The 23,522-nt window shown below is 39.6% G+C and overlaps 1 protein-coding gene across 1 annotated transcript in view; it reads left to right on the forward strand.

The window, feature by feature from the left end:
* The first annotated feature begins 10,752 nt into the window (after window positions 1-10,752).
* LOC129761116 (myb-like protein G) overlaps window positions 10,753-23,522 on the forward strand; it is a 49,980-nt gene continuing 37,210 nt past the window's right edge. The window contains exon 1 of the mRNA XM_055758825.1: window positions 10,753-13,185. Within this exon, the coding sequence (XP_055614800.1) occupies window positions 10,753-12,576 (1,824 nt within the window). The 3' untranslated portion in view covers window positions 12,577-13,185. The remainder of the gene's footprint in view (window positions 13,186-23,522) is intronic.

The following is a 23,522-nucleotide window of genomic DNA, read 5'->3' on the forward strand; positions in this document are numbered from 1 at the left end:
TAAGCGACCAAATTCTAACTGAAACACACTTTATTTCTTAAGCTGCATTATAAGAACGCATACTTCTAAATAATGTCTGTGTTGCGACAGCAATCAAAAGGCAACTCACCGTTTTTGTTAGCGATACTTTAATATATGCTTCAATCTAAAATAATAATTTAATTTAGATCTACAGAATTCATATTAAATATCTGAGCTTACAATTCAGTGATTTCTTCTAATCTAGCCTTTTCAATTGGCCTGCCCAACTTCCGTTTCGGTTATGCCCTAAATATTTGTATGATACATTAGGAACATATAACGACAAATTCATTTTCTTACCTTCACAAATCAGTAAGTTGATTTACAAAGTAAAAGATTCAGATTTATAACAAGAATAACCTAAAAACTGTTTCACACAAAAAGCCTTCTGCACGCTAGAGATGATTTTTCCAGAATGTCCAGAATTTTTTCACACGAGTTTGCTGCGATCGTACGCAAACGATTGATCAATGGTAACTAGCTCGATGGTACCGTAACATCCTCCCCCTGGTGCTTCCCATAGTTTTTAGGGACAGCACTTCGATCATTTACGTCGAGCACTGCTAGCCTTGAAGTAGGACGCCTGAAGATTCCCTGTCTTGTTTGCACGGAAGCCTGTTGAACCTTGCCATCTGCTCCTTGGAAGATTTGTATCACTTTGCCTCGTATCCACTCCTTAGGTTTTTCGCCATCTGCAACCAATACCAAGTCACCAACTTGCAAAGGTTTGGTTTCGTCGAACCATTTCGGCTGTCTTCTGATGACTGGCAGATACTCTACCAGAAAGCGTTGCCAGAATTTGTGCACCTGCTGCTGAATACTATTCCAATTCTCTCGAAGGTTTCTTTGAGAATTCCCCATATCAACACTGCTGCACTTGGATCCACTGGATGACATGATCAAGAAATGATTCGGTGTCAAGGCTTCAGTCTCCTCAGAATCTAATGGTAGATATGTCAGAGGTCTCGAGTTGACAATACTTTCTGCCTCCACAATCAGTGTAAGCAGCTCCTCATCCGTCAACTTGCATCTTCCATAGCCAACTTTACTGACCGCACCAACCTTTCCCAAGCTCCTCCCATATATGGAGCCCCGGGAGGAATGAAACTCCACTTCATTGTGGTGCTGGTGAATGTTTCCGATAGTTCTTTGTCTATCTGCTCTCGGAGAACTCGCTCCGCACTTTGAAAATTTGTACCGTTGTCACTAAAAATTTCATTTCGGTGATCCTCGACGGCCGAGGAATCTTCGTATGCAAGAAATGCAGGAAGCTGTCGATAAACTGTAGGCAATTTCGAGGTGGACAGCTCGAACTGTAAGACACGTGAATAGGGCAATCCATCTCTTCACGTTTGATCTCCCCACTTTCGTTAAGAACGGACCAAAATAATCCAGCCCTACGTACGTAAACGGACGACAATGCAAGGCAGTCGAGCTGGTGGAAGAGCGGCCATGGGTGGGTTGTATGAACGTGCCTTGCGGATTTTACAGAGCTGGCATTTATATGCAATCGTTTTTACGATCCGACGTAAATTCGGAATAACGTAATGCTGACGGAGCTCATTAACGATGGTTTCGTTATTCGCGTGTCGGTAGCATCGATGATAGTTCTCTACCAGAAGACTCACTGCTCGGTGCTTCGAGGGCGATATTATGGGAAATCGGGAATCGTAAGAAACATCTTTCGCAGCAATTATGCGGCTTCGCTGCCGCAACAAGCCTACGTCATCCATTACAGGCATCAACTTGTAGATCTTGCTTTTTCGATTGACAAACACCTGATTGCTTATCGCCTTAGACTTTTCGAGGGTCGCCATTTCATCCGCATAGCTTTCTCTCTGCGCAAGCTTGAAGATGGTTCGCTCTGCATTGAGTAGCTCGGGTTGTGAAAGTGATCCTCGCAGCCTCCGGTTTGGATTCCGGATGTTGAATAGGTACCGAAGAACATAAGCTGTGGTACGTAGCATCCTCTTCCACGATGAAAATCGTTGGAAGTCTAGTACTGGTTTAGCTGCAAAATGATATAACACCGAAGGTCTGGCATCTTCGGCTGTAGCTACTAACGGCTCCATTTTTTCTGGCCATTCTTCTGCTGGACTTCGCAGGAAATCTGGCCCGGTGAACCATCGGCTCTCCTGGTTAAAATAAGGACCTCGACAGTGCTGTCATTGAGTCTGTCCAAAAAAACCTTCTAGTAAATTCAATAGGGTGATTTTCTTGAATAAACTTCAGTAAACGCGTTCCTAGTACACATCCTTGCAGTTCCAGTCTAGGAATGGACATCGGTTTCAACGGAGCTACCTTGTTTTTTCCAGTAATCAAGACACAATCGAGAACATCGCCAACTATAGCCGTTCGTATGTACACAGCACAGGAATAAGCAATTTCACTAGCATCGACGAACACGTGAATCTGGGCTCCTTCGTACGTCGATTCAGTGGCTCGTTGAAAATAACACCTGGGAATCCTGACGGTTGAAATAAATTCTATCATCTTGATCCATCGCTTCCAATGTTCGAACACCTCATCGCATATGGCTTCGTCCCACTCCGTTCCAGCTCGCCACAACTCTTGAATTAGCACTTTACCATGAATTATGAACGGTGCAAGAAGCCATAGAGGATCGAATAGGAACATAACACACCACAAAACTTGACGGTTGGTTGGTCGAGCGTCACTTCCCAGAAGGTTCTTCACTTCCTTGCTCATGCGGGTGGAGAAACTTAGTTCATCCGATCTTGACGACCATAGCATTCCTAGTACTCTATCAACTTGTTCGCCACTTTCTAAGTTCAGGTTCTTGCTGTCTACTTCCGCTGGTTCTCCGAGTACAGTCAGGACCTTTTCACTATTTGATCTCCAATTCCGTAGATGCAACCCGCCGTTGTAGTGAACTAGTCGTACTTCCGATGAAATTTTCTCTGCTTCAGCTTCAGTGCTAAAACTGTCGAGATAATCGTCGACGTAATGGCTCTTCAATATCGCATCAACGGCCCTTGGATACTGCTGATTATGTTCCTTGGCGTTCAGATTTTTCACATATTGCGCAGGCGGCAGGCGAGCATGTCGCTTCGAACGTCGCAACATCCATTAGGTAAATCTCAACTGGACTACCTCGTGTGTCACTCCACAGGAATCGCAATGAATTTTTATCGCATGATATGATTCTCAACTGATGGAACATCTGTTCTATATCTGCACTAACTGCTATGGAGTACATACGAAATCGGAACAAGACAGCAGGCAATAGTGTCAGTGGATCTGGTCCTTTCAGTAATACACTGTTCAAAGATACACCAGAGACCTTGGCCGCCGCGTCCCAAACAAGACGTACCTTTCCAGGCTTGTTTGGATTCGTTACTGCTCCTAATGGTAAAAACCAAATTTTCCTGAGATCAGTATTCTCCAACTCGGCAGGAGTCGCTCGATGTGCGTAACCTTTTTTCACATAATCTTCCATTTGACGACTGATATTCTCGCGAAGATCCGGGTTGCGGTCCATTCTTCGTTGAAGACACTGATACCGATGCAACGCCATGCTGTAACTATCGGGTAACTCAATGTCGTCCTTTGCCCAGAGAAGTCCTGTTTCGAAGTGCCTTCCGATACGCTTCGTTGTTTTTTCTAATAGTTCTTGAGCTCGCTGTTCCTCCGCGCTAGGACAGATCCCGATTTGCCTTACTCCGTTGTCCTCTACTGCGAAAAACTGTTTGACTGTTTCGTGTAATTCGTCGTTTCCCGTACATCCGCAAATATGGAAGCTGTATCCTTCATTGGCTCGTGAATCTCGTCTTCCATAGATGCACCAACCTAATCGTGTTTTTACGGCAATTGGCCCAGATCCATCGCCTTCTCTTGTCTTCAACGGCACAGCAAGTTTCAAATTGTCTAATCCAATCAAAAGCTCTGGTTTAGCGTTACGATAGCTTTGAACCGGCAGTTGTCCGAGGTAAACGAATCTCTTTGCTGCCTCCTCAAAGTCGAAAGATTGCGTTGGGAGGTCCAAACTGTTAACCGTACGAGCATTTACCAACTGGTAACGGCGTTGCTGATGCACACCGGATATTGCGATCGTCACAGTCTGCGACTCCTTCTCTATGCGTGACGTGTTTCCCGTCCACCGCAGGCAAAGTGGATGTGGATTTCCTGTCAACCCTAGTTGCGCCACCAGTGCACCCTCTATAAGAGTCAATGACGAGCCTTCATCCAGAAAAGCGAAGGTGTTGATATTTCCCGTCTTTCCATATAGCGTCACAGGTACTATACGGAACAGAACAACGGAATCCAAAAGTCGATGAATGTGATTATTCGCCACTTGAGTTGTAGGAGTCGTTGATTTTCCGTGAAGCAAAGGATGATGCTTAAACTGACAACCATTCACGTTGCACTTGCTGTTACTACGACATGCTCTTCTACCATGATCAAACAGACATATTCGACACAGCTTCAGTGTTCGAATTCGTCGCCAACGATCATCAATGGAGAGCGCTCTGAACGCATGGCACTCACGAAGCTTGTGACCCTCCTTTCCGCAATGCAAACATCCACTAGGCTTGGATTATGCCGTCGTCGAAGCAGGTGTCTCTTCAACATTAGCCAAGTGTGAATTAACGTACGTTTTCATTCTCTCTCTGCCACTGCTTTTCCGGGAATCTGAATCATACAGAACTACACTTGACGCATCCTGCATTACTCCCGTCATGTACTCGCTGAACGTTTTCAGGTCTATCACTGGTCGTCCACGTTTAAAGCCGGCCCATATCAGCTTCTGATCCGCGGGTAACTTCCCGAAAAGCTCTTGCAGAAGAGTTGGGTTTGATAAGTGCGCTGTTTCATTCGCTGCCTCAATATGATCACACAATTCTTGAACAACCATCGTGTACTCGATAAGGGCTTCCAGCTTATCTCCACGAGGAGCGGGAGTTGCTCGGACCTTCTGCAACAAAGCGTTGATTAGCAGCTCTGGACGTCCGTATCTCATACGTAATGCCTCAATCACTGCTGTCGGGAAAACAAGACGACTTCGAACACACTCCAGCGCACGACCACGCAGGCATCGTTGGAGGCGAACCATGTTTTCTCCTTCTGTATACCCACATGTCTTCGTCGTGTATTCAAAATTGGATATAAATATCGGCCATTCAGCTGGATCTCCAGAAAACGTTGGAAGATCACGAGCTAAAGATTGACGTGAGGTGAGCTGACGCTGTGTGGGCATCAGTTCTTGCTCGTTTTGATTCGAACTTAGCTGTGCAAATTCAGAAGTTGTGGGGTCATGCGCTGGACGCTGCTGACTTGAATAATCCTGCTGTAGAGGTTCCTGCATCGAACAATGCTGCCTCGGAGGATGCTAAATCGGAGGTTTCATTGTCGGTGAATGCTGCATAGAGAATGACGCACTGGAAGTTGCTGTACCACAGGATTATACAGCGGAAAATGTTGCTTCTCAGGAATATGCCCAACTGGAGATTGCTGACTCGAAAACTGTTGCATCATGTGCGGCTGCTGCGCTGAGGGCTGCTGACGCTCGGAAAACTGCTGCACTGAAGGAGAGACTTTTGCATACTCTTTCGGAACGGCTCCAAGTGCCACCGCACCAGATGATACGAATACGTCCTGATTTTCTGGGTGCCCCTGCACATTCTGCAATCCTACCTCAATCGCTGACGATGGCCCCGTTGCTAAGCGACGTACGGTGCAATGCATCCCTTCAAAATTATGCCTGTCCAATTGCTGTTGATAAGCCTCTGATTCCTCAAGACACTCCTCCATCTTTGCTCGCAAATCTCGAACTAGATCGATGGCTGTTCGTTCAACACCAGCTCTTCTCAGTGAGGGCAGTGGAAGCGAACCCACATTTCCAGTGGTGTTGAGTGTTGGTGTGTTTCGACGACGAAGCGGAGAAATGTGCGTACCAGAACCCATCTGGATAGGATGAGAATTATGCTGCTGGATCGTTGAAGCTGCTAGCGTTCGATGTGCTGCGCTCGTTTGCGAATCCGCGCTACTCTCGACCCACTCCTGGATTCTTCTCATGCTGACTGCGTGGTTCCCACGGCTCCTTTTCTCCTCTTCTGCAGCAATGGCGACATCCAACATGTTTTGCTGTTCCTTCAGGAACTTCTTCTCTAACTCGATTTCCATGCGTTGCTTCTCTAGTTCTTGACGTTCACGCAGTCGTGCCATGGTGTCCGCCAAGTGCGAGGACGATCCGCTAACGACGCTGGCTCTCGCATCGCATTGCATCGCATTGGACCATATTGTCCGCTTCATCTGGTCTGGCACATCCAGTAAATCTATTCTTCTTTCCGGGAGTCGAACGATGACTCATTGTGAATTTTTGAAGTTTGTTGCGACAGCAATCAAAAGGCAACTCACCGTTTTTGTTAGCGATACTTTAATATATGCATCAAACTAAAATAATAATTTAATTTAGATCTACAGAATTCATATTAAATATCTGTGCTTACAATTCAGTGATTTCTTCTAATCTATCCTTTTCAATTGGCCTGTCCAACTTCCGTTTCGGTAATGCCCTAAATATTTGTATGATACATTAGGAACATCTAACGACAAATTCATTTTCTTACCTTCACAAATCAGTAAGTTGATTTACAAAGTAAAAGATTCAGATTTATAACAAGAATAACCTAAAAACTGTTTCACACAAAAAGCCTTCTGCACGCTAGAGATGATTTTTCCAGAATGTCCAGAATTTTTTCACACGAGTTTGCTGCGATCGTACGCAAACGATTGATCAATGGTAACTAGCTCGATGGTACCGTAACAGTCTGAAAGGCAATTTTTGAGCAATTTTTGTGCTGGAATGAAAAATCTTGCTAGTCTGGTTTACACTAAATTAAAAATGGCACAGACCGCGCATCGTGCGAACATAGTTTCAGCAATCGTAAATTGATTGAAAATTATGTGCGTTCTAAAATGAATCAAGACCGACTCAATGGCTTTGTAATTTTTTCGATCGAAAATGAATCGCTAACAGATCTTGACTTAAATGCGATTGAGGATCATTTTGCTTCAGTTAAAGCGCGCAAAGTAAAGATTTGACTAGAGAATAACCCAATGTCCTGGAAAAAAGGTAATGAAGATGGTAGAGTTTCGAGCGACATAGCATGCGCTGTCTTAACTATTTCTCAAATAGTGACGTCAGTTGTTGTGTTTATCTTTGATTGCTCTTCATGTGAAAATGCTATTTTCAGGAAGTAATTTATTGATTTGAAAACGTACATTTTTTTAGAGTTCCTGCTGAATATGAGGCGAATGTGATAGCGTGCAGTGAATATTTGTGAAACCACGTCGAAAAGACGGATAAAAGTGATATTTCCATGTGCCATATTCATTACCCCACGTTCATAGAAACAAACGGAGTTTCATTATTTCAACGTTATGAAGTTGATGTTTGGAAGACTCTCAGTGTCGGAGTATGCCTCAACCGAGTCCTGGGATATGTTGTATAAAGAAGTAGAACCTGCGAAGAAGTTGATTGAAATCACGAAACGCCAAAAAACACGAGAAAAAAAGGAAAACTGAGTAAAAACGGGAAGAAATAACTGAAACTGAAACGGGTCTGACTTGCGAAAAAATTAGAAGTGAAGAAGTTGGCAAGTTCAAGAAGCTCCCTTCAGCGGAAGTCATAATCTTGGACTGTCGCCAACTACGTAAAGTCTCCCAAGAAAAGGAAATAACTAAATTCACGCCGTCCGACTCGTTTAGAGTAGCTTTTGCTGGTTCCGCTCTCCCGGACTACGTTATGGTGGACAAATTGAGGCTACCGGTGCGACTCTTCGTGCCAAAGCCCATGACTTGCCAAAAATGCAAGTCAGTCGGCTACACTTCAGCTTATTGTGGCAACAAGGAGCGCTGTGCAACTTGCGGAGAGCAACATGTGGGCGAATCTTGCAGTGCGACTGAGCATAAGTGTCCATATTGTGGGGGGACTCCACATGTGCTCTCAGCTTATGAAACTTACAAGAGTCGCTGGGAGAAACAGAAGCGCTCTTTAAAGGGACGCTCGAAGCGCACTTTTGCGGAAATTTTGAAGGGCGCTTCTCCACTGGCCCAACAACAACAACAACCAACATCAAAACACAATACCTTTTCCACGTTGTCAGTTGACGAAATGGAAGCGGACACAGCTAGCGGGGGCACACCGTGTATTTTCAAAGGGAATCCCCGGCGCAAAAATGTGACTGCAGCAACCAAAAAACCAGACGAGTTTTGTATACCCAAAATTATCAATAGGCTCGAGCCTAAATAAATAGATAGGTCTGGTTAATCTTAAATAAACAAAAAAAAAACATCTTTATCGCACGATCCTTATTGAGGATCGTGTGAGTCAGATAAGGCCGGTCGATGCCGGGCCTAAATAAATACATTTCTCCTGCACGATCCTGTTTGAGGATCGTGTGATTTATAGCGTCTAGTTTTAAGATAAGAAATTTTGGTTTATGTTTTGGTGTTACGATAGCGGGGAGCTTGTCGTAAGATTAGGTTTCATTAAGAGGAATGAGAAAAATAAAAGGGAGTCGATCGTGAGCCACGCGGGAGAACGGTTGTCTCCTGAAAACAAGAAGTGGTGTTTTCTTGTGTTTTAGAGTGAAAGAAAGTGCCTTGGCCGCCGGTCCGCTACATTGTGGTGACAGCGGAAAAAAGTGCTTATAAGTACAGGGCCAATTTCTGACTGGTGAGTTGCAGTGTGTGGAGTGCAAGAAAAAGAATTGGGTCTCGCTGCGCGTGCCAGAAGTGAAGCCGTAAAGAAGAAGAAAAATTGCTCCGTTCAAAAGAAGACTAGGGTTTTCTCCAGCCAGCAATCAATTAATCAATCGGCATATGGTTATAGTTTTGTGTTACTTCATTGATAAACCCTAGAGTGTAGAGAGAATAAATTCCGTCATCATCCCGTGGTGAAGAATACAGTGGCAGGTCGGCACCTACGGTTAGCTAAAGTTTGATAAAGTTCCGGTGAATTGCGAATTTCGAAAAAAAAAGTGACCAAATTTCATCACTAACTGTTGTACTACCAAGCCCGGAAAAACACTTGCCAAGTTTTCCAAGTGTGTGTAGTGTTGTGCACATTTTTTGTACGCCTAAAGTTGCAAGAAAAAGAAGAAGATGCGGATTAAGGAAGTTTTGGTGATTACAGTTGGGTAAGTAAAAAAAAACTTTAAAACTATTCTATTTTACGATTCGACTGAAATAATCTTTTGGATTTTTTTTTAAATCCGTTTAAGTCAAATTCGATCGTTCTATGCACGAGCGACAACCCTCACCTTGTCACAAAACAAACGTCAAAATAATTCACCCCTATTCGTGGGAAGCAATTTACTTTCTATCGAATTGGAAAATGCGAAAGCAGTTTTTTTTTAATTTAAAATTTAAATGAAAATAACTTGATGTATAGTGAACCTGTTCACGAATCAATACGGTGCTCCTAATCGCATAGTGTCTCAAGCAACAAAATCTTTGTTTGTTAAAAGTGAAAAGTGTTGATCTTTTCGGATACATATTGCTGCCATTAATTACACATTTATAGTATCTATGGCAAAAGTACTGTTTTTTAAAAAAATAAATAAATAAATAATAATAATTTCGATCAGTACGACGCCCATGCCCAAATTTAATATGACCGGAAGAGTTAAAACTGAATGAAGTTAAAACAATATATATATATATATATTTTCTGGAGTTTATATCAATTATATCTTTTTTTTCCCAATAACGTCTAAAAATACACAATAGCAATATAACAGATATATTTAAAAAAAATAGTCCTCACATACTCCTAACGTTTTCTTTTAAATTTCCTTGCATCTCTTTATCCATAATATAATCGTCTTCTATTTGAGAAGAAGATTGTTTGGATCTGTCAAATTAACTAATTATATTTATTTATTGAAATTGATATTATGATATGAAAAATAAATGAAGAAAGGTATTGTTGTATTAGGAATAGTGAATGCAGCAATTGTTTCAAAAGATAAAGTCGGGAAAATTCAATGTGCGAGACCTGAAAATATACGAATTACTGTGATGTTCATATATAAATAAAAAAGACATTAAATATTATAATGATACAAAACTATGAACTATGAACTTTGAGAATATTAACTATACCTTTGTTATCGTGTTTCCATGTATCAAAAGAAAATGTATTTTTCATCAAATTATCTCAATTTTACCCGTTGAATTAAAATTAAAATTATGAAGATTTTTTGTAAACTGATGCTATTAATAAAAACCAAAATCAAGTGTATTCATAATTATCAAAAAAATAGATCTCTATTTTAAACATGGTTTAATTAGTCATGCGTTTTGATAATTTAATATCTACTGTTTCATAATGCGTTGGTTCAAACTTGCATTGATGTCTGAATATATATTTGAAAGCGAAGAAATATGATATTGCTGTATTGTGCAGTTGTGATTGAGAATTTACGTACATGAAGATAAGAATTGTTATAAAAGGGATTTCTGGAATTTTTTTTTCTCCTTCCGAAAATGAAATTCAAAATACAATAGAAAAAAAAAGTATATTTTATTTACGATATGCATTTAACAATTTTCCATTTGAGAAGAAGTTGCTGAAGAAGAAGCATAAAAAGTTTGGCTCTATTGAATTAACATGGTTAAAAATCGTCCATAATATATCCATGAAGGCTTATCATTGGTACTCATAGTAATTTTGAATCGTTGGGTTTTGTTTCAATATAAAAAATGGATTTCAAAGTTTCATACGAGCGATTCATTCAAAATGTGAAGTACCAGTTAATAAGAATCGAGAAGAACATTGAGAAGGAAGTTTCCGAGTGGGAAATTAAACTTGCCCCATCAGATCGAGTTAGCGTCAAAGCGAACGTGCTCGATAGCAAGGGTACAACATTTAAGGATCACGAATGTAAACTGGAATCTAAAATCGTCGAATTTGAACAAAGAGTTGTAAAGCTTGAAAAGGAGAAGGATCGCATGAAATTAGACATACTGAATCTCAAGCAAGAAAAAAGCGTATTATCGAATAAGCTGAATCATTTTCAAGAGCTAAAACTATTCGAACATAGATTGAATAAAACTCTAGAACGAAAAATTCGTAATAAGACTGATTTAAAGGCACAAGTTTCTAATAATTTACAAGAGATTGGTCGATTGGAGAAACAGCTCAAAAATGAGAAAAATTTCCATTCAGCTATCGAGAAGGAGAAAAAATCGCTGGAGAGAAAAATCGAAGAGCTACAGAGACAAACCACCGAGTCGAATAAAGCAAATCCCCAAAACTTAAAGCCTCTTAAAGCCAAAAAGATGATGAAGAAGAAGAAAGCAAACCAGGAAAATATTTATAAGTGTAAATCCAGGCTGAAAGAGAGTAAAACGAAACTAAAATATGCAGACCGTGAAAATTCCCAATTGGCTGAAAAAAACTTTTTGTTGGTAGAAAGCAACCGGAAAACATCTGAAGAGATAAAAAAACTGCGAACATCGTTTCAGGTAGTCGAGGATGCCCTCAAGCAAGAGAAAAAGAAAACCCAGGAAATAAACACGCTACTGGAAAAATGGAAGGAAAAATTTCACGAACTGGAAGAAAAAATTCAAACGACAGTGCAAAACCAGGCTGCATATGAATTTCCAATGGTAACGGCGATACAATGTATCCCGGAATTCCATGGCAAATCAGAAGAGTTGCAGCCTTTTTTGATGCAGATTGATTATTTTTCAAATGCCTTTCCTGAAAATGCTGACCAAAAACCACTACTAAATGTAGTATATACAAAACTAAAAGGCGAGGCTCTCATGCGTCTTCATGATATACAAGGCGACACATGGGCCAATGTGAAACTGAATTTGAAAAATAGTTTCCAATTAGAAAAAAGTATTGGAACAATAATTAAAGAGATCGAAACACTAAAACAAAGCAGTCACGAATCTTATAACGAATACAAAATTCGCGCTAAAGAATTATATAGGTTCGTAAGCGCTCTGCCGGAACACGGAAATGAGTCGTATGCGAATACTGCTTTGAGGAAGCATTTTTTAGCGGGTCTCAAAAGTAACGCTTTAGCCTTGACAGGAAAGTCGCAACGGGATAAAACATTCCCAGAATTACTTGACTGGTTTCAGAAAGAAATCGATGAGGAGGAAGAACTACGCGAGATCCACAACAGACTGCAGTCAACAAGGATGAGAACATCGCAACAACAACAAAATAATTACAATAGAAGCACACAAGCCAACAACTACAACTACAATCGTAATAACAAAAACAACAGAAGAGGAAATAATAACGATTATAGAGAACAACGCAACAATTATCGAGGAAATAACAATAACTACAGAGGGAATAAGAGCAATTATCGAAGAAATAATATCAATTTTGGAAAAAATTACAACAATTATCAAGGAACTCGAAACTTCGATAACAATAACGGCTATAATAATAACAACAATTCCAATCCCAACGAAAACTATAGGGAAAATAATAGAAACGGGGGTTATTACAAAAATAACAACAATAATTACAGGCGACATAAGGATAACCAGAATAGCTAAGCTATCTCTGTTAGGGTAGCCATGGTTAACAGATACAAAAGAAAAAAAGATTATTTAGGGGGAAAATAAATCGGTGAAATAATTAAAGAGGATAATGAAATTACAGAAGAGATAGAATAATAGGAAGAAAAAGGGAATAATAGGAAGAAGAAGGGTTTTTTTAAAGAAGAAAAAAATTACAGAGAAAATTCAATGAAAAAAAAATTAAATGGAGAAAGGATAAATGTATGAAACGAATGAAAATTATGATTTATATATAAAGCGTAAAGACAATCAAGGAGGAATAATCGAGAAAAACAAAGGTGTAAGGCGAATTCATTAAAACAGTTGAAAGAGTCAAAGCACAAGTGAAGTAAAATATTTTTTTTTTGAACAGTTGAAACAGCTAACAGCTAACTACAAAAACAAATTAACTATTATATTTTGGTGTAATTTTTTTTGTTTATATATCCATAATAAATAAAGTTCCAAGTATTTTCACAGATCGCACCTAGGACCTACAAAAAGAGGGGGGAGAGACCGCATCCACAGTTTGTTTTTAGGACCGGAACAGAGTGACGCCACACATCAGCAGAGAGGAGAAAGACGCGATCTATCAACAGAAGAATGGTAAGAAGGTTTAAAAAAAAAACGGTCAAAAAAAAAACATGAATAAATTTTCAATAGAGTTCTGGATAAAATACACAAAAAAAAAGAAAAGAGAGAAATTATGAGAAAAAAAAATGTGTTAATGAATGAGAAGAGAATAATCGAACACGTTTTAAAAAAGTTAAATCAATTTTATTGGTAATTTGCTCAAAAGCTAGAAATATGAAAAAAGATCGGCAATGTAAAAAAAAAAACAAATCAAAACAATGTATGAAATAAAAACAAAGAACGAAACAATGTAAAAAAAAAAAGTTGTAATTACGTACACTGTAAAATGGTCAAACTGGTAAGACGAAAATTAATTTTCAACGAGGAGCGAGACGTGGTCAGGCAGGCAAAGACAGATCTCAGCATACCGCTGATGGGAAGAGGAACGATTCGGCATCCCAGCCGGATGCTCGCAAGAACAGGACGACGAGTCATGCGGAAGGTCGATGGTCATTGGTGTTGGGTGCTGTGGGACGACGGAGCGAAAACAGGAAGCAATTCGAGAGTCGATGAAAGTGGATTCCATAATTGGAGTAATGACTTTGTATACTTTACGTTGAAGTAAAAGATTACAACAGTCTCAAAAATGATTTTTTTTCGCCGGAAACTGATAATACTATTAAGGATGAACAGGATCTAAAATAAGGATCAAAGATGAACTGGAAGAGATGACATTTAATGATTGGAGAGCCTAAACTGCTATAATAGCAAACACTACAATCGGAGCAGCAAATGAAGCTCTAAAACTAGCAAACAAAAACAAGTTCTTGAAGTTGAATTTCATTCCAACGAAGATGTGATGGACTAAAGTACCGTTCTAAAAGGTTGTTCAGGAATGGAACCCAGAGACACGCAACAGTGGATCAAGACGGATGAGACGGCGCAACGCGGAAGGAGGCAAGCGGCAACTCACACCTAGTACCAGAGACCAACCAATTGACGAGTCACCAGTCGACGGATATACGGAGCGGAAGAGGAGTAGCCGGTGAACAATGAGAATCTTATATAAAATAAAAATTCTAGAGTTTATGCAAATGTTTGAAAAAAAAAAACAAAAACATTATATTTACAAATATATATTATATTTACATTATATTATATTTACAATTAGGAAAAATTCAAAAAAAAAAAATACACATTCATATATAAAAAAAAAATCTATTGCAAAATATATATATATATATATATATATATATAAAAAAAGAAGAAGGTTGATAACAATATTAGCAGGTAGATAGGAAATCTAACCTTTCGAACCAATTTTAGGGAAAACTCATCTAGTTTCCCCTAAAACTCATTGAGTAGGGGGATATGCAGCAACCAAAAAACCAGACGGGTTTTGTATACCCAAAATTATCAATAGGCTCGAGCCTAAATAAATAGATAGGTCTGGTTAATCTTAAATAAACAAAAAAAAACATCTTTATCGCACGATCCTTATTGAGGATCGTGTGAGTCAGATAAGGCCGGTCGATGCCGGGCCTAAATAAATACATTTCTCCTGCACGATCCTGTTTGAGGATCGTGTGATTTATAGCGTCTAGTTTTAAGATAAGAAATTTTGGTTTATGTTTTGGTGTTACGATAGCGGGGAGCTTATCGTAAGATTAGGTTTCATTAAGAGGAATGAGAAAAATAAAAGGGAGTCGATCGTGAGCCACGCGGGAGAACGGTTGTCTCCTGAAAACAAGAAGTGGTGTTTTCTTGTGTTTTAGAGTGAAAGAAAGTGCCTTGGCCGCCGGTCCGCTACATGACCACTCCCAAATTTCAAGAACAAGTCCCCCCGGTGAAAATCTCTGTTAGCTTGCCTAAAAAATCGATTGCAGCGGAAAAGCCAAATCAGGTTCCTCCTGGCTTCCGTGGGAATAGTTCACCTTCGAACGACCCAGCACTCGAGGGGACATCAAAAACCCCAACTGTCCCTATTTTTCCGTCCAGCTCAACTTCCCAATCGGGATTTATAAAGTTGATTGACCTTGTGGATCAAATCTTCACGTGTTTTAATGTTTCCGATTCCATCAGAACCATTGTCATCTCAATGCTTCCAGTATTAAAGACAATTTTGCAACAATTGATGCAAACATGGCCCCTCCTTGCAATGATTATCTCTTTTGATGTCTAATTCAAATAGAGAGGTCGGAGATATCACTGTTTTACAGTGGAATTGTCGTAGTCTGATACCTAAATTGGATACGTTCAAATTTTTAATTCATAACTTCAACTGTGATGTTTTTGCTCTGTCCGAAACTTGGCTCTCTTCTCAAAATGATCTCTCTTTCCACGATTTTAATATTATACGCTTGGACCGTGATGACAGATACGGAGGGGTGCTATTGGGGATCAATAAGTGCCACCCATTTTTTCGAATTGACCTTCCACCTATTGGAGGGATCGAAGCTGTTGTTTGTCATGCAAACATCAGAGGCAAAGACCTCTGTATTGTCAGCTTGTATTGGCCTCCGAGAGCTGCGGTTTTCCGCAAGCAACTTGCTGACATGTGCTCACTCCTTCCTGAGCCACGATTGATCTTGGGAGACTTCAACTCTCACGGAACTGCCTGGGGGGAACAGTACGATGACAATCGTTCATTGTTTATATATGACCTTTGTAACAGCTTCAATATGACCGTTTTAAACACTGGGGAAACAACACGTGTACTTAAACCTCCTGCTTACCCAAGTGCTCTTGACCTCTCGCTTTGCTCGAATTCACTATCGTTAGATTGCAAGTGGAATGTAATCCAGGACCCCAACGGTAGTGATCACTTGCCAATCAAAATTTCCATCACCATTGGGTCGAATTCTTCTGAATCTATAAACATGGCATATGACCTCACAAGACACATTGACTGGAAAAAAATATGCGGACGCGATTGCTCTAGCCATCAATTCCAGAGATGGTTTGCCTCCATTGGAGGAGTATAACTTCATTTCTCGTTTGATATATGACAGCGCGGTTCGCGCTCAAACGAAACCCATCCCAGGCTCCACTGTTCGTCGAAGGCCTCCCAATCCATGGTGGGATAGCCAATGTTCCAAGCTCTATCAGGATAAATCGAATGCATTTAAAGCTTTTCGGAAACGTGGAACCCCTGAAAATTTTCAAACGTATTTTGCCCTTGAGAATCAGTTCAAAAATTTGATCAAAGGGAAAAAACGTGCTTATTGGCGAAATTTCGTGGGAGGTTTATCACGAGAAACGTCAATGAAAAAAATATGGAAAGTGGCTCGAAACATGAGGAATCGCTCTTCATCGAATGAAAGCGAGGAATATTCACATCGATGGATTTTTAATTTTGCACGGAAGGTTTGTCCTGATTCCGCTCCTGTGCAAAAAATAGTTCGAGATATATCACAAGATAGGTGCGATCTTGATTCCGAGTTTTCGATGGTAGAATTCTCTCTTGCTCTCCTTTCTTGTAACAATTCTGCTCCGGGAACGGATAGAATTAATTTCAACTTATTGAAACAACTATATATATTCCAGATGATTGGAGACAAGTGCGAGTTATAGCTATTAAAAAAACCGGAAAACCCGCGTCCGACTTCAATTCGTACCGCCCAACAGCAATGCTGTCTTGTATACGGAAATTGTTGGAGAAAATGATCTTGTTTCGCCTTGATCGTTGGGTTGAAACGAATGGCCTACTCTCAGATACACAATATGGGTTCCGCAGAGGCAAGGAAGAGAGACGAATGATTGCCTTGTGTTGCTTTATTCAGAAATTCAAATGGCTTACGCCGAAAAAAAAACAAATGGCTTCAGTATTCTTGGACATAAAGGGGGCCTTTGATTCAGTTTCAATAGAGGTCCTGTCAGACAAATTACACTCTCGGGGTCTGCCGCCCCTATTGAATAATATGTTATATAGCTTGCTTTGTGAGAAACATTTGAACTTTTCTCACGGAGATTCGGCAGTAAGTCGGGTCTCCTACATGGGCCTCCCCCAGGGCTCATGTTTAAGCCCCCTTTTGTACAACTTCTATGTAAGCGACATCGACAATTGCCTTACACAAAATTGCAGCCTAAGACAACTTGCAGATGATGGAGTGGTGTCTGTCGTAGGATCAAACGAATCCGACCTGCAAGAACCCTTACAAGATACCATGAACAATTTTTCAACCTGGGCCATTGGACTAGGGATCGAATTCTCCACGGAGAAAACAGAGATGGTGGTTTTTTCTAGGAAGCATGGACCAGCAAAACCAAAGCTTCAACTTTTGGGTAAACCGATCACTCATGCTATGTCATTCAAGTATCTTGGGGTATGGTTCGACTCCAAATGTACTTGGGAGGCCCATATTAGGTATCTGAGTAAAAAATGCCAACAAAGAATAAACTTTCTCCGTACAATTACCAGCATCTGGTGGGGAGCCCATCCCGAAGATCTTATAATGTTGTATCGAACAACCATTCTCTCAGTGATGGAGTATGGCAGTTTCTGTTTTCAATCAGCTGCCAAAACACACCTCATTAAACTCGAGCGAATTTAGTATCTTTGTCTCCGTATTGCGTTGAGATGTATGCCCTCAACGCATACCATGAGTCTCGAGGTTTTGGCAGGCGTACTCCCACTAAAAGATCGCTTCAATTTATTATCTCTTCGGTTCTTTATCCGGTGTAAGGTCATGAACCCATTGGTGATCGTAAATTTTGAGCAGCTGATCGAGCTAAATTTTCACTCCGGATTCATGAGTTCATATCATGAATTCATCTCCATGCAGGTTGATCGTTCTTTGTATATTCCCAACCGTGTTTTTTTTCCTGACTACATCAATTCCTCTGTGCATTTTGATCTGTTCATGAAGGAAAAAATCCATGATATTCCAGATTATCTTCTATCGGGGATCGTTCCTACGATCTTCAATGCAAAGTATGGGCGTATCAATTGTGATAATATGTACTTTACTGATGGGTCCTCTATGAATGAGTCGACAGGATTTGGAGTGTTCAACGAATTTTTTAGCACTTCCCATAGTCTTCAGAATCCTTGCTTAGTGTATATTGCTGACTTGGCAGCGATACACTGGGCTTTGGACAGCGTCGCCTCACGACCTGTTGAACACTATTACATTGTAACGGATAGTCTTAGCTCTGTCGAAGCTATCCGTTCAGTGAGGCCGGAAAAGCACTCGCCGTACTTCCTTGAGAGAATACGAAAAATTTTGAGTGCTTTATCCAGATGCTGTTATGTCATTACCTTTGTCTGGGTCCCTTCTCATTGCTCAATTCCGGGTAATGAGAGGGCTGGCTCATTAGCAAAGGTAGGTGCAATTGAAGGCGATATTTATCAGCGTCAAATCGCCTTCAATGAATTTTATTCTTTAGTCCGCAAAAATACCATCGCTAGCTGGCAACGCAAGTGGAATGAAGATGAATTCGGCCGTTTGTTTCACTCGATTATCCCTAAGGTTAGCCTCAATCCGTGGTTCAAAAGTCTGGAATTGAGTCGGGACTTTATTCGCACCTTCTCCCGACTCATGTCCAATCACTGTTCGTTAGATGCACTACTCTTCCGTTTCAATCTTGCCAGCAGCAATCTCTGTGTTTCTCATCGAGCACGTTGTTTGGTCGTGCGAGGTGTATCTGGTCGCCAGATTGAATTTAGAAAACTCCCTTCGGGCCCGAGGAAAAGAGCCCAATGTGCCGGTAAGAGATGTGTTGGCTCGGTTAGACCTTGATTACATGTCCCTGATTATACCCTCCTTTCCTTCCTTTGCGGGTAATTCGTCCCCTTGCTATAAATAGTAGAATAAGTTGAAATGTAAAAACACGATAGATATACACATATTTAAGAATTGAGTGTTCATCAACATTGTTACAGTTTCCTTATATCCCATCCTTCTCCTGAAAATATGTCACCCTTCTAAACTCGAGTACACCGCGAGTAATCGGTTTTCCACCTTACTAACCATAGATGTAAGAAAATTATATATATATATATATATATATATATATATATATATATATATATATATATATATATATATATATATATATATAGTTTTAAAATTATATTTAAGAATTCGGTAGTAAGCTTAAAAGCATATTGAACTAATTTATTAAAAATATCAACCAAATAATACCTGTGCATAAAGTTTAGATCTGTTTTCTGCATCATATGCCTTAAGCGTCCGAAATATTATTCAGAACGGTACCTAACGTAAAAAAACTTTGGTAAATTTTAACAGGTGGAGGGAAACGGTAGCATGAACACAGCAAGCACTTTGATTGTCAGAAAATGTTTAAAGTTTTTTTCCGCTGATTAAGCAAACTTTTCGTATATTGTGCAGTAAAGTTCTGTTCGTTTACAGAGGAGGAACAGTCACCCTTTTAAACTCGAGTAAACCGCGAGTAATCGGTTTTCTACATCACTAACATTAGAATTTAAGAGAAATGTTCATATATACTTGTAACAATACAGTGAGGAGTTTGGCTCCTTCAAACATATGTAACTGAGCCTGTAAAAATAAAAGATTTAAAAAAAAGAGGAGGAACAATTTGATGCAGCGAACCTGTTTGCTTGATTACAATGAATGAAATTAATTGCATATTAATTTTTGCATGTTGTGTGGGGTGACATGGACATGTTTCTGTGAGGTGAATTGGTCATACAGGTTTTAAGCTTTTTTTGGATTAATTGATTCCAGATGTCGCGGAATTACAAAAAAAGTAGGGTCCGACAATGTCGGAGAAGAAGAATTTTGAAAGAGTAACACTTGCCATCAAGGACGGTTTTTTTTGACCAAGTGTTTGAAAATGCTCGAACAATGAAAAGATTCATGCAGAATTCGAAATGATCTCAATACAATTTTCTAGTCTGGAATCTGGGCAAGACACCTGGTATCGATTCTAAAACACTGTTACTGATTGTAACATTATCCCAAAATACTTTACAGAAACATAAGTATGTTTTTTTCGATGAAACACACACTGGACCAAATCACCCCACAGATGGTCCAAATCACCCCGCATCAAATTTCAGTGCCCAAAATCATCTCTTTTATATTATGATATATTTGGTAATTTGCAGCCTGATATAATGTTAAACATTATTGATTGAGAGAAAACAAGTGTAGCTCAGTGTACAATTTTGCATTTTTTTTATTTAGACCGTACTGGTTTGGAAATATTAGGCGATTTTCTTAGGGGGTCAATTTCCAATGCAATTACTTTGACTTCGGTGCGTGTTAAGCATTTTATGCTCTTTCTGCTCTCAGTTTTGTTACAATTTTTTTTCAAAATCTGTCCATTTCTGCTTGGCTACCCACTATCAGTCAGATAGCTATGCAAATGGTTTTAAAGTGACCTCTCCTCTCCTTCATTAATTTCGATGGCAATTAGGCACTCGTTGTCATTCAAGTATTTAAGAGACTTTAGAGGCACATGGGGTAAACACATAGACCATTTGAAGCAAAAATGTCAGAAAAGAATAAAATTTCTCCGATCCATAACAGGGACAACACTCTGTCCAACTTTTATAAGACCAAGTGATGATCTTGCTGCTTTGTGCCATTATAAATGCTTCAACTTATATTCTAGTGTGTTGGTATTGGTGACTACTATACACTGCATGATTTTCATATGTGTGTGTGTGTAAGCGCTGAGCGTAAACCAAAGGTTTTGTATTTTCCAAGTGCCATGTTTCTATAGAACCAGTTACATTTTTCCGTTGTTTTGATTGTTTTGATCAATAAATTTGGAAAATGCCGAAGGGAAAAGTGCTCACGACGAGAAAATAAAGACGAATCGATGCATTTTGCCAAGAAAATGTTGGTATCAGAGAAATTTCTCGTCGGATTGGACGATCCCATCAAGTAGTGCTCTATTATTTGACGAATCCTCAAGGATACGGTAAGATAGAGAGAGCTCCACGTAATTCGAAACTCCCTGACCGGGATAATCGGGAAATAGTTAGAACAGTTTCTAATGCTTCAAAATCGCTTATGCAAATAAAGCAATATTTGAATTTAAATGTTACTCGGGTGACAACTCGTCAAGTTTTGGTAAAAAATTCTCACATAAAGAGGGTTTAAAAGGTTAAAGCTCCTCATCTTACACCATCTCACATCGGAAGACGTCTGAGTTTTGCCAAAGCTCACATGAACCGACAGTGGTATGTTGTAACAAAGAATGTTTCCAAAAGAATACATTTTGCTATATACCATAACGAAAAGTTCTTCAATGTATAGGTTATCTTCACTGACGAAAAAAAAATCAGTTAGGATGGTCTTGATGGTTTCAACGGGTACTTGCGTGATTTACGGAAGAAGGAACAGTATTTTTCAACTAGGAATTTTGGTGGAGGCTCGTGCATGGTTTGGGCGGGAAAGCTCAAGACAGCTTTCATATCATTCAAGGATTACATTAAGGATTAAGGACCAAAAACTTAATTTTTGGGCTGGTCGGCTCACTCTCCAGATTTGAATTTTGTTGAAAATCGTAGGGGAATCCTTGTACGCAGAATCAGTGAGGAAAAACGGTACACCACGATTGAAGAGCTCAAGGTCGCAATTTCGGAAACATGGGAAATATATAAATTCTAAGCATTCAACAATGTATGAATGTATCTGGTTGAAATTCTAACTGTTTGTGTGGCAACGAAATAGAATCAGAGTGGTCTTATAGAAGTTGGACAGAGTGTAGGTTTGGGCCCATCCTGAAGATTTGATTAGGTTGTATAGAACAACCGTTCTATCTGTTATGAAGTATAGAAGTTTTTGCTTCAGTGATTGCGTGTTGCTCTAGGATGTGTGCAGTCAACATGTACAATGAGCCTAGAAATTCTAGCTGGCATACTTTCTCATTCAGTGCGCTTTTTTGAGTTATTCCGTTTTTTGATACGTTGTGAAACACTCAACCCGATAGTAATAGCAAACTTTGAAAAATTCTAACACTAGGGGTTAAAACTAAGCGAATGTCGCTATATCATGATTTTCTGACCCTGGAAAGCCCATCTGCTTTATCTGGTTTCCAGACCATTCCTTCAATTTTGTTCAATCCTTCTATTAGTTTTGACCTGTCAATGAAAGTTTATGTGGGTGGTATTCCAGGTGATTTCCACCGAATAGTTACGCCTGAATATCGCAAATTTAATGAATCGGCCAAAATACTCGGTATTGAAACATTCGGAAGATCTGTGCTAACCACATACACTCTGTTGTCTTTCAAAAATTTATGAGTTGTACCTACGTTTTTGCATACGCTCTTCAATTATCGATAGCGTGAAATGGTGAAGCTTCTGTTTAAACTATTCAGAAAATTCGATTTAAGGGGAACCCCCGGCTGGAAGGTCAAAATGATCGTTTTTTTTTGTGCATGTTTGGGAAGGTTATGTTGTCCTAAAAGGATTTTTAGATATTCGATTTCGTTGGGACGTTACAGCCAAAAGAAAAAGGTCACCCCAATGGATATAGTATTGGTGTGCGAATTTTTAAAGGCGTTTTTTCTCGAAACAATTTTTTTCAGCTGGTTGTATCGACATCGTCCGATTTGGCTGAAATTTTTTATCAGCATGTAAAAATTAATTATCTAATGCGTTACATAGCAAAATCACGAAAATTAATTATTTTTAGACCTTTCAGACAGGGGTCCCCTCCTTTACAGAACGTCGAATATGAGTCCAACATGCAAGTTTTTCTGCGAATACACGATTTGCCATTATTTTTCAATTATACATTGTAAATTGAACATTGAGTAATCATTGTTTGGTATAATCTCGTGTAATAATGATTCAATTTATATGCAGTACATATAGTTGTTCTTAATCTGATTACTCAATATTCAATGATCGTATGTATAAATAAAAAAAGGTAAAACCACCGATGAAATTGCCGTGAAGCTACGATAAAATTACTCGTTAATTACTGTTTGTAGCGTTCAGAGAAGGCTCGTGACAAATGATAATATTGCCTAAATTATATTTTCGCCGGAAATCAGCGTGCTGTCCAGTTCGCTAGTAGCCATTTTAATTTGATACCAGAACATCTGATTGTCCCCAAAAATTAATTTTTGACCACACGCATCGTTACACAGCCCGCGGAAAAGATGGACCCGAAATTGTGCGAATGGAGAAATCGAAAAAGCGACCCTGAACGCGACACCATGAATCTGGAAACAAACAACGCGAGGACAAATTAATAATTCAAACAACTAATAATTCCATTGATTGGGTATTTTTGGCTTTTAGTTTGTCGTTGCTCGATTGTGCGGTCATGGTAATTCAGGCCCTTTTTCCGGGCATTTGCGTTTGTGTTCGGCAGGGATAGTTGCGACTACATCACAAACAAATTGGCACACTCTAAAATTCA

The sequence above is a fragment of the Toxorhynchites rutilus genome, chromosome 1 (assembly GCF_029784135.1).
Source record: "Toxorhynchites rutilus septentrionalis strain SRP chromosome 1, ASM2978413v1, whole genome shotgun sequence".
NCBI classification, from domain to species: domain Eukaryota; kingdom Metazoa; phylum Arthropoda; class Insecta; order Diptera; family Culicidae; genus Toxorhynchites; species Toxorhynchites rutilus.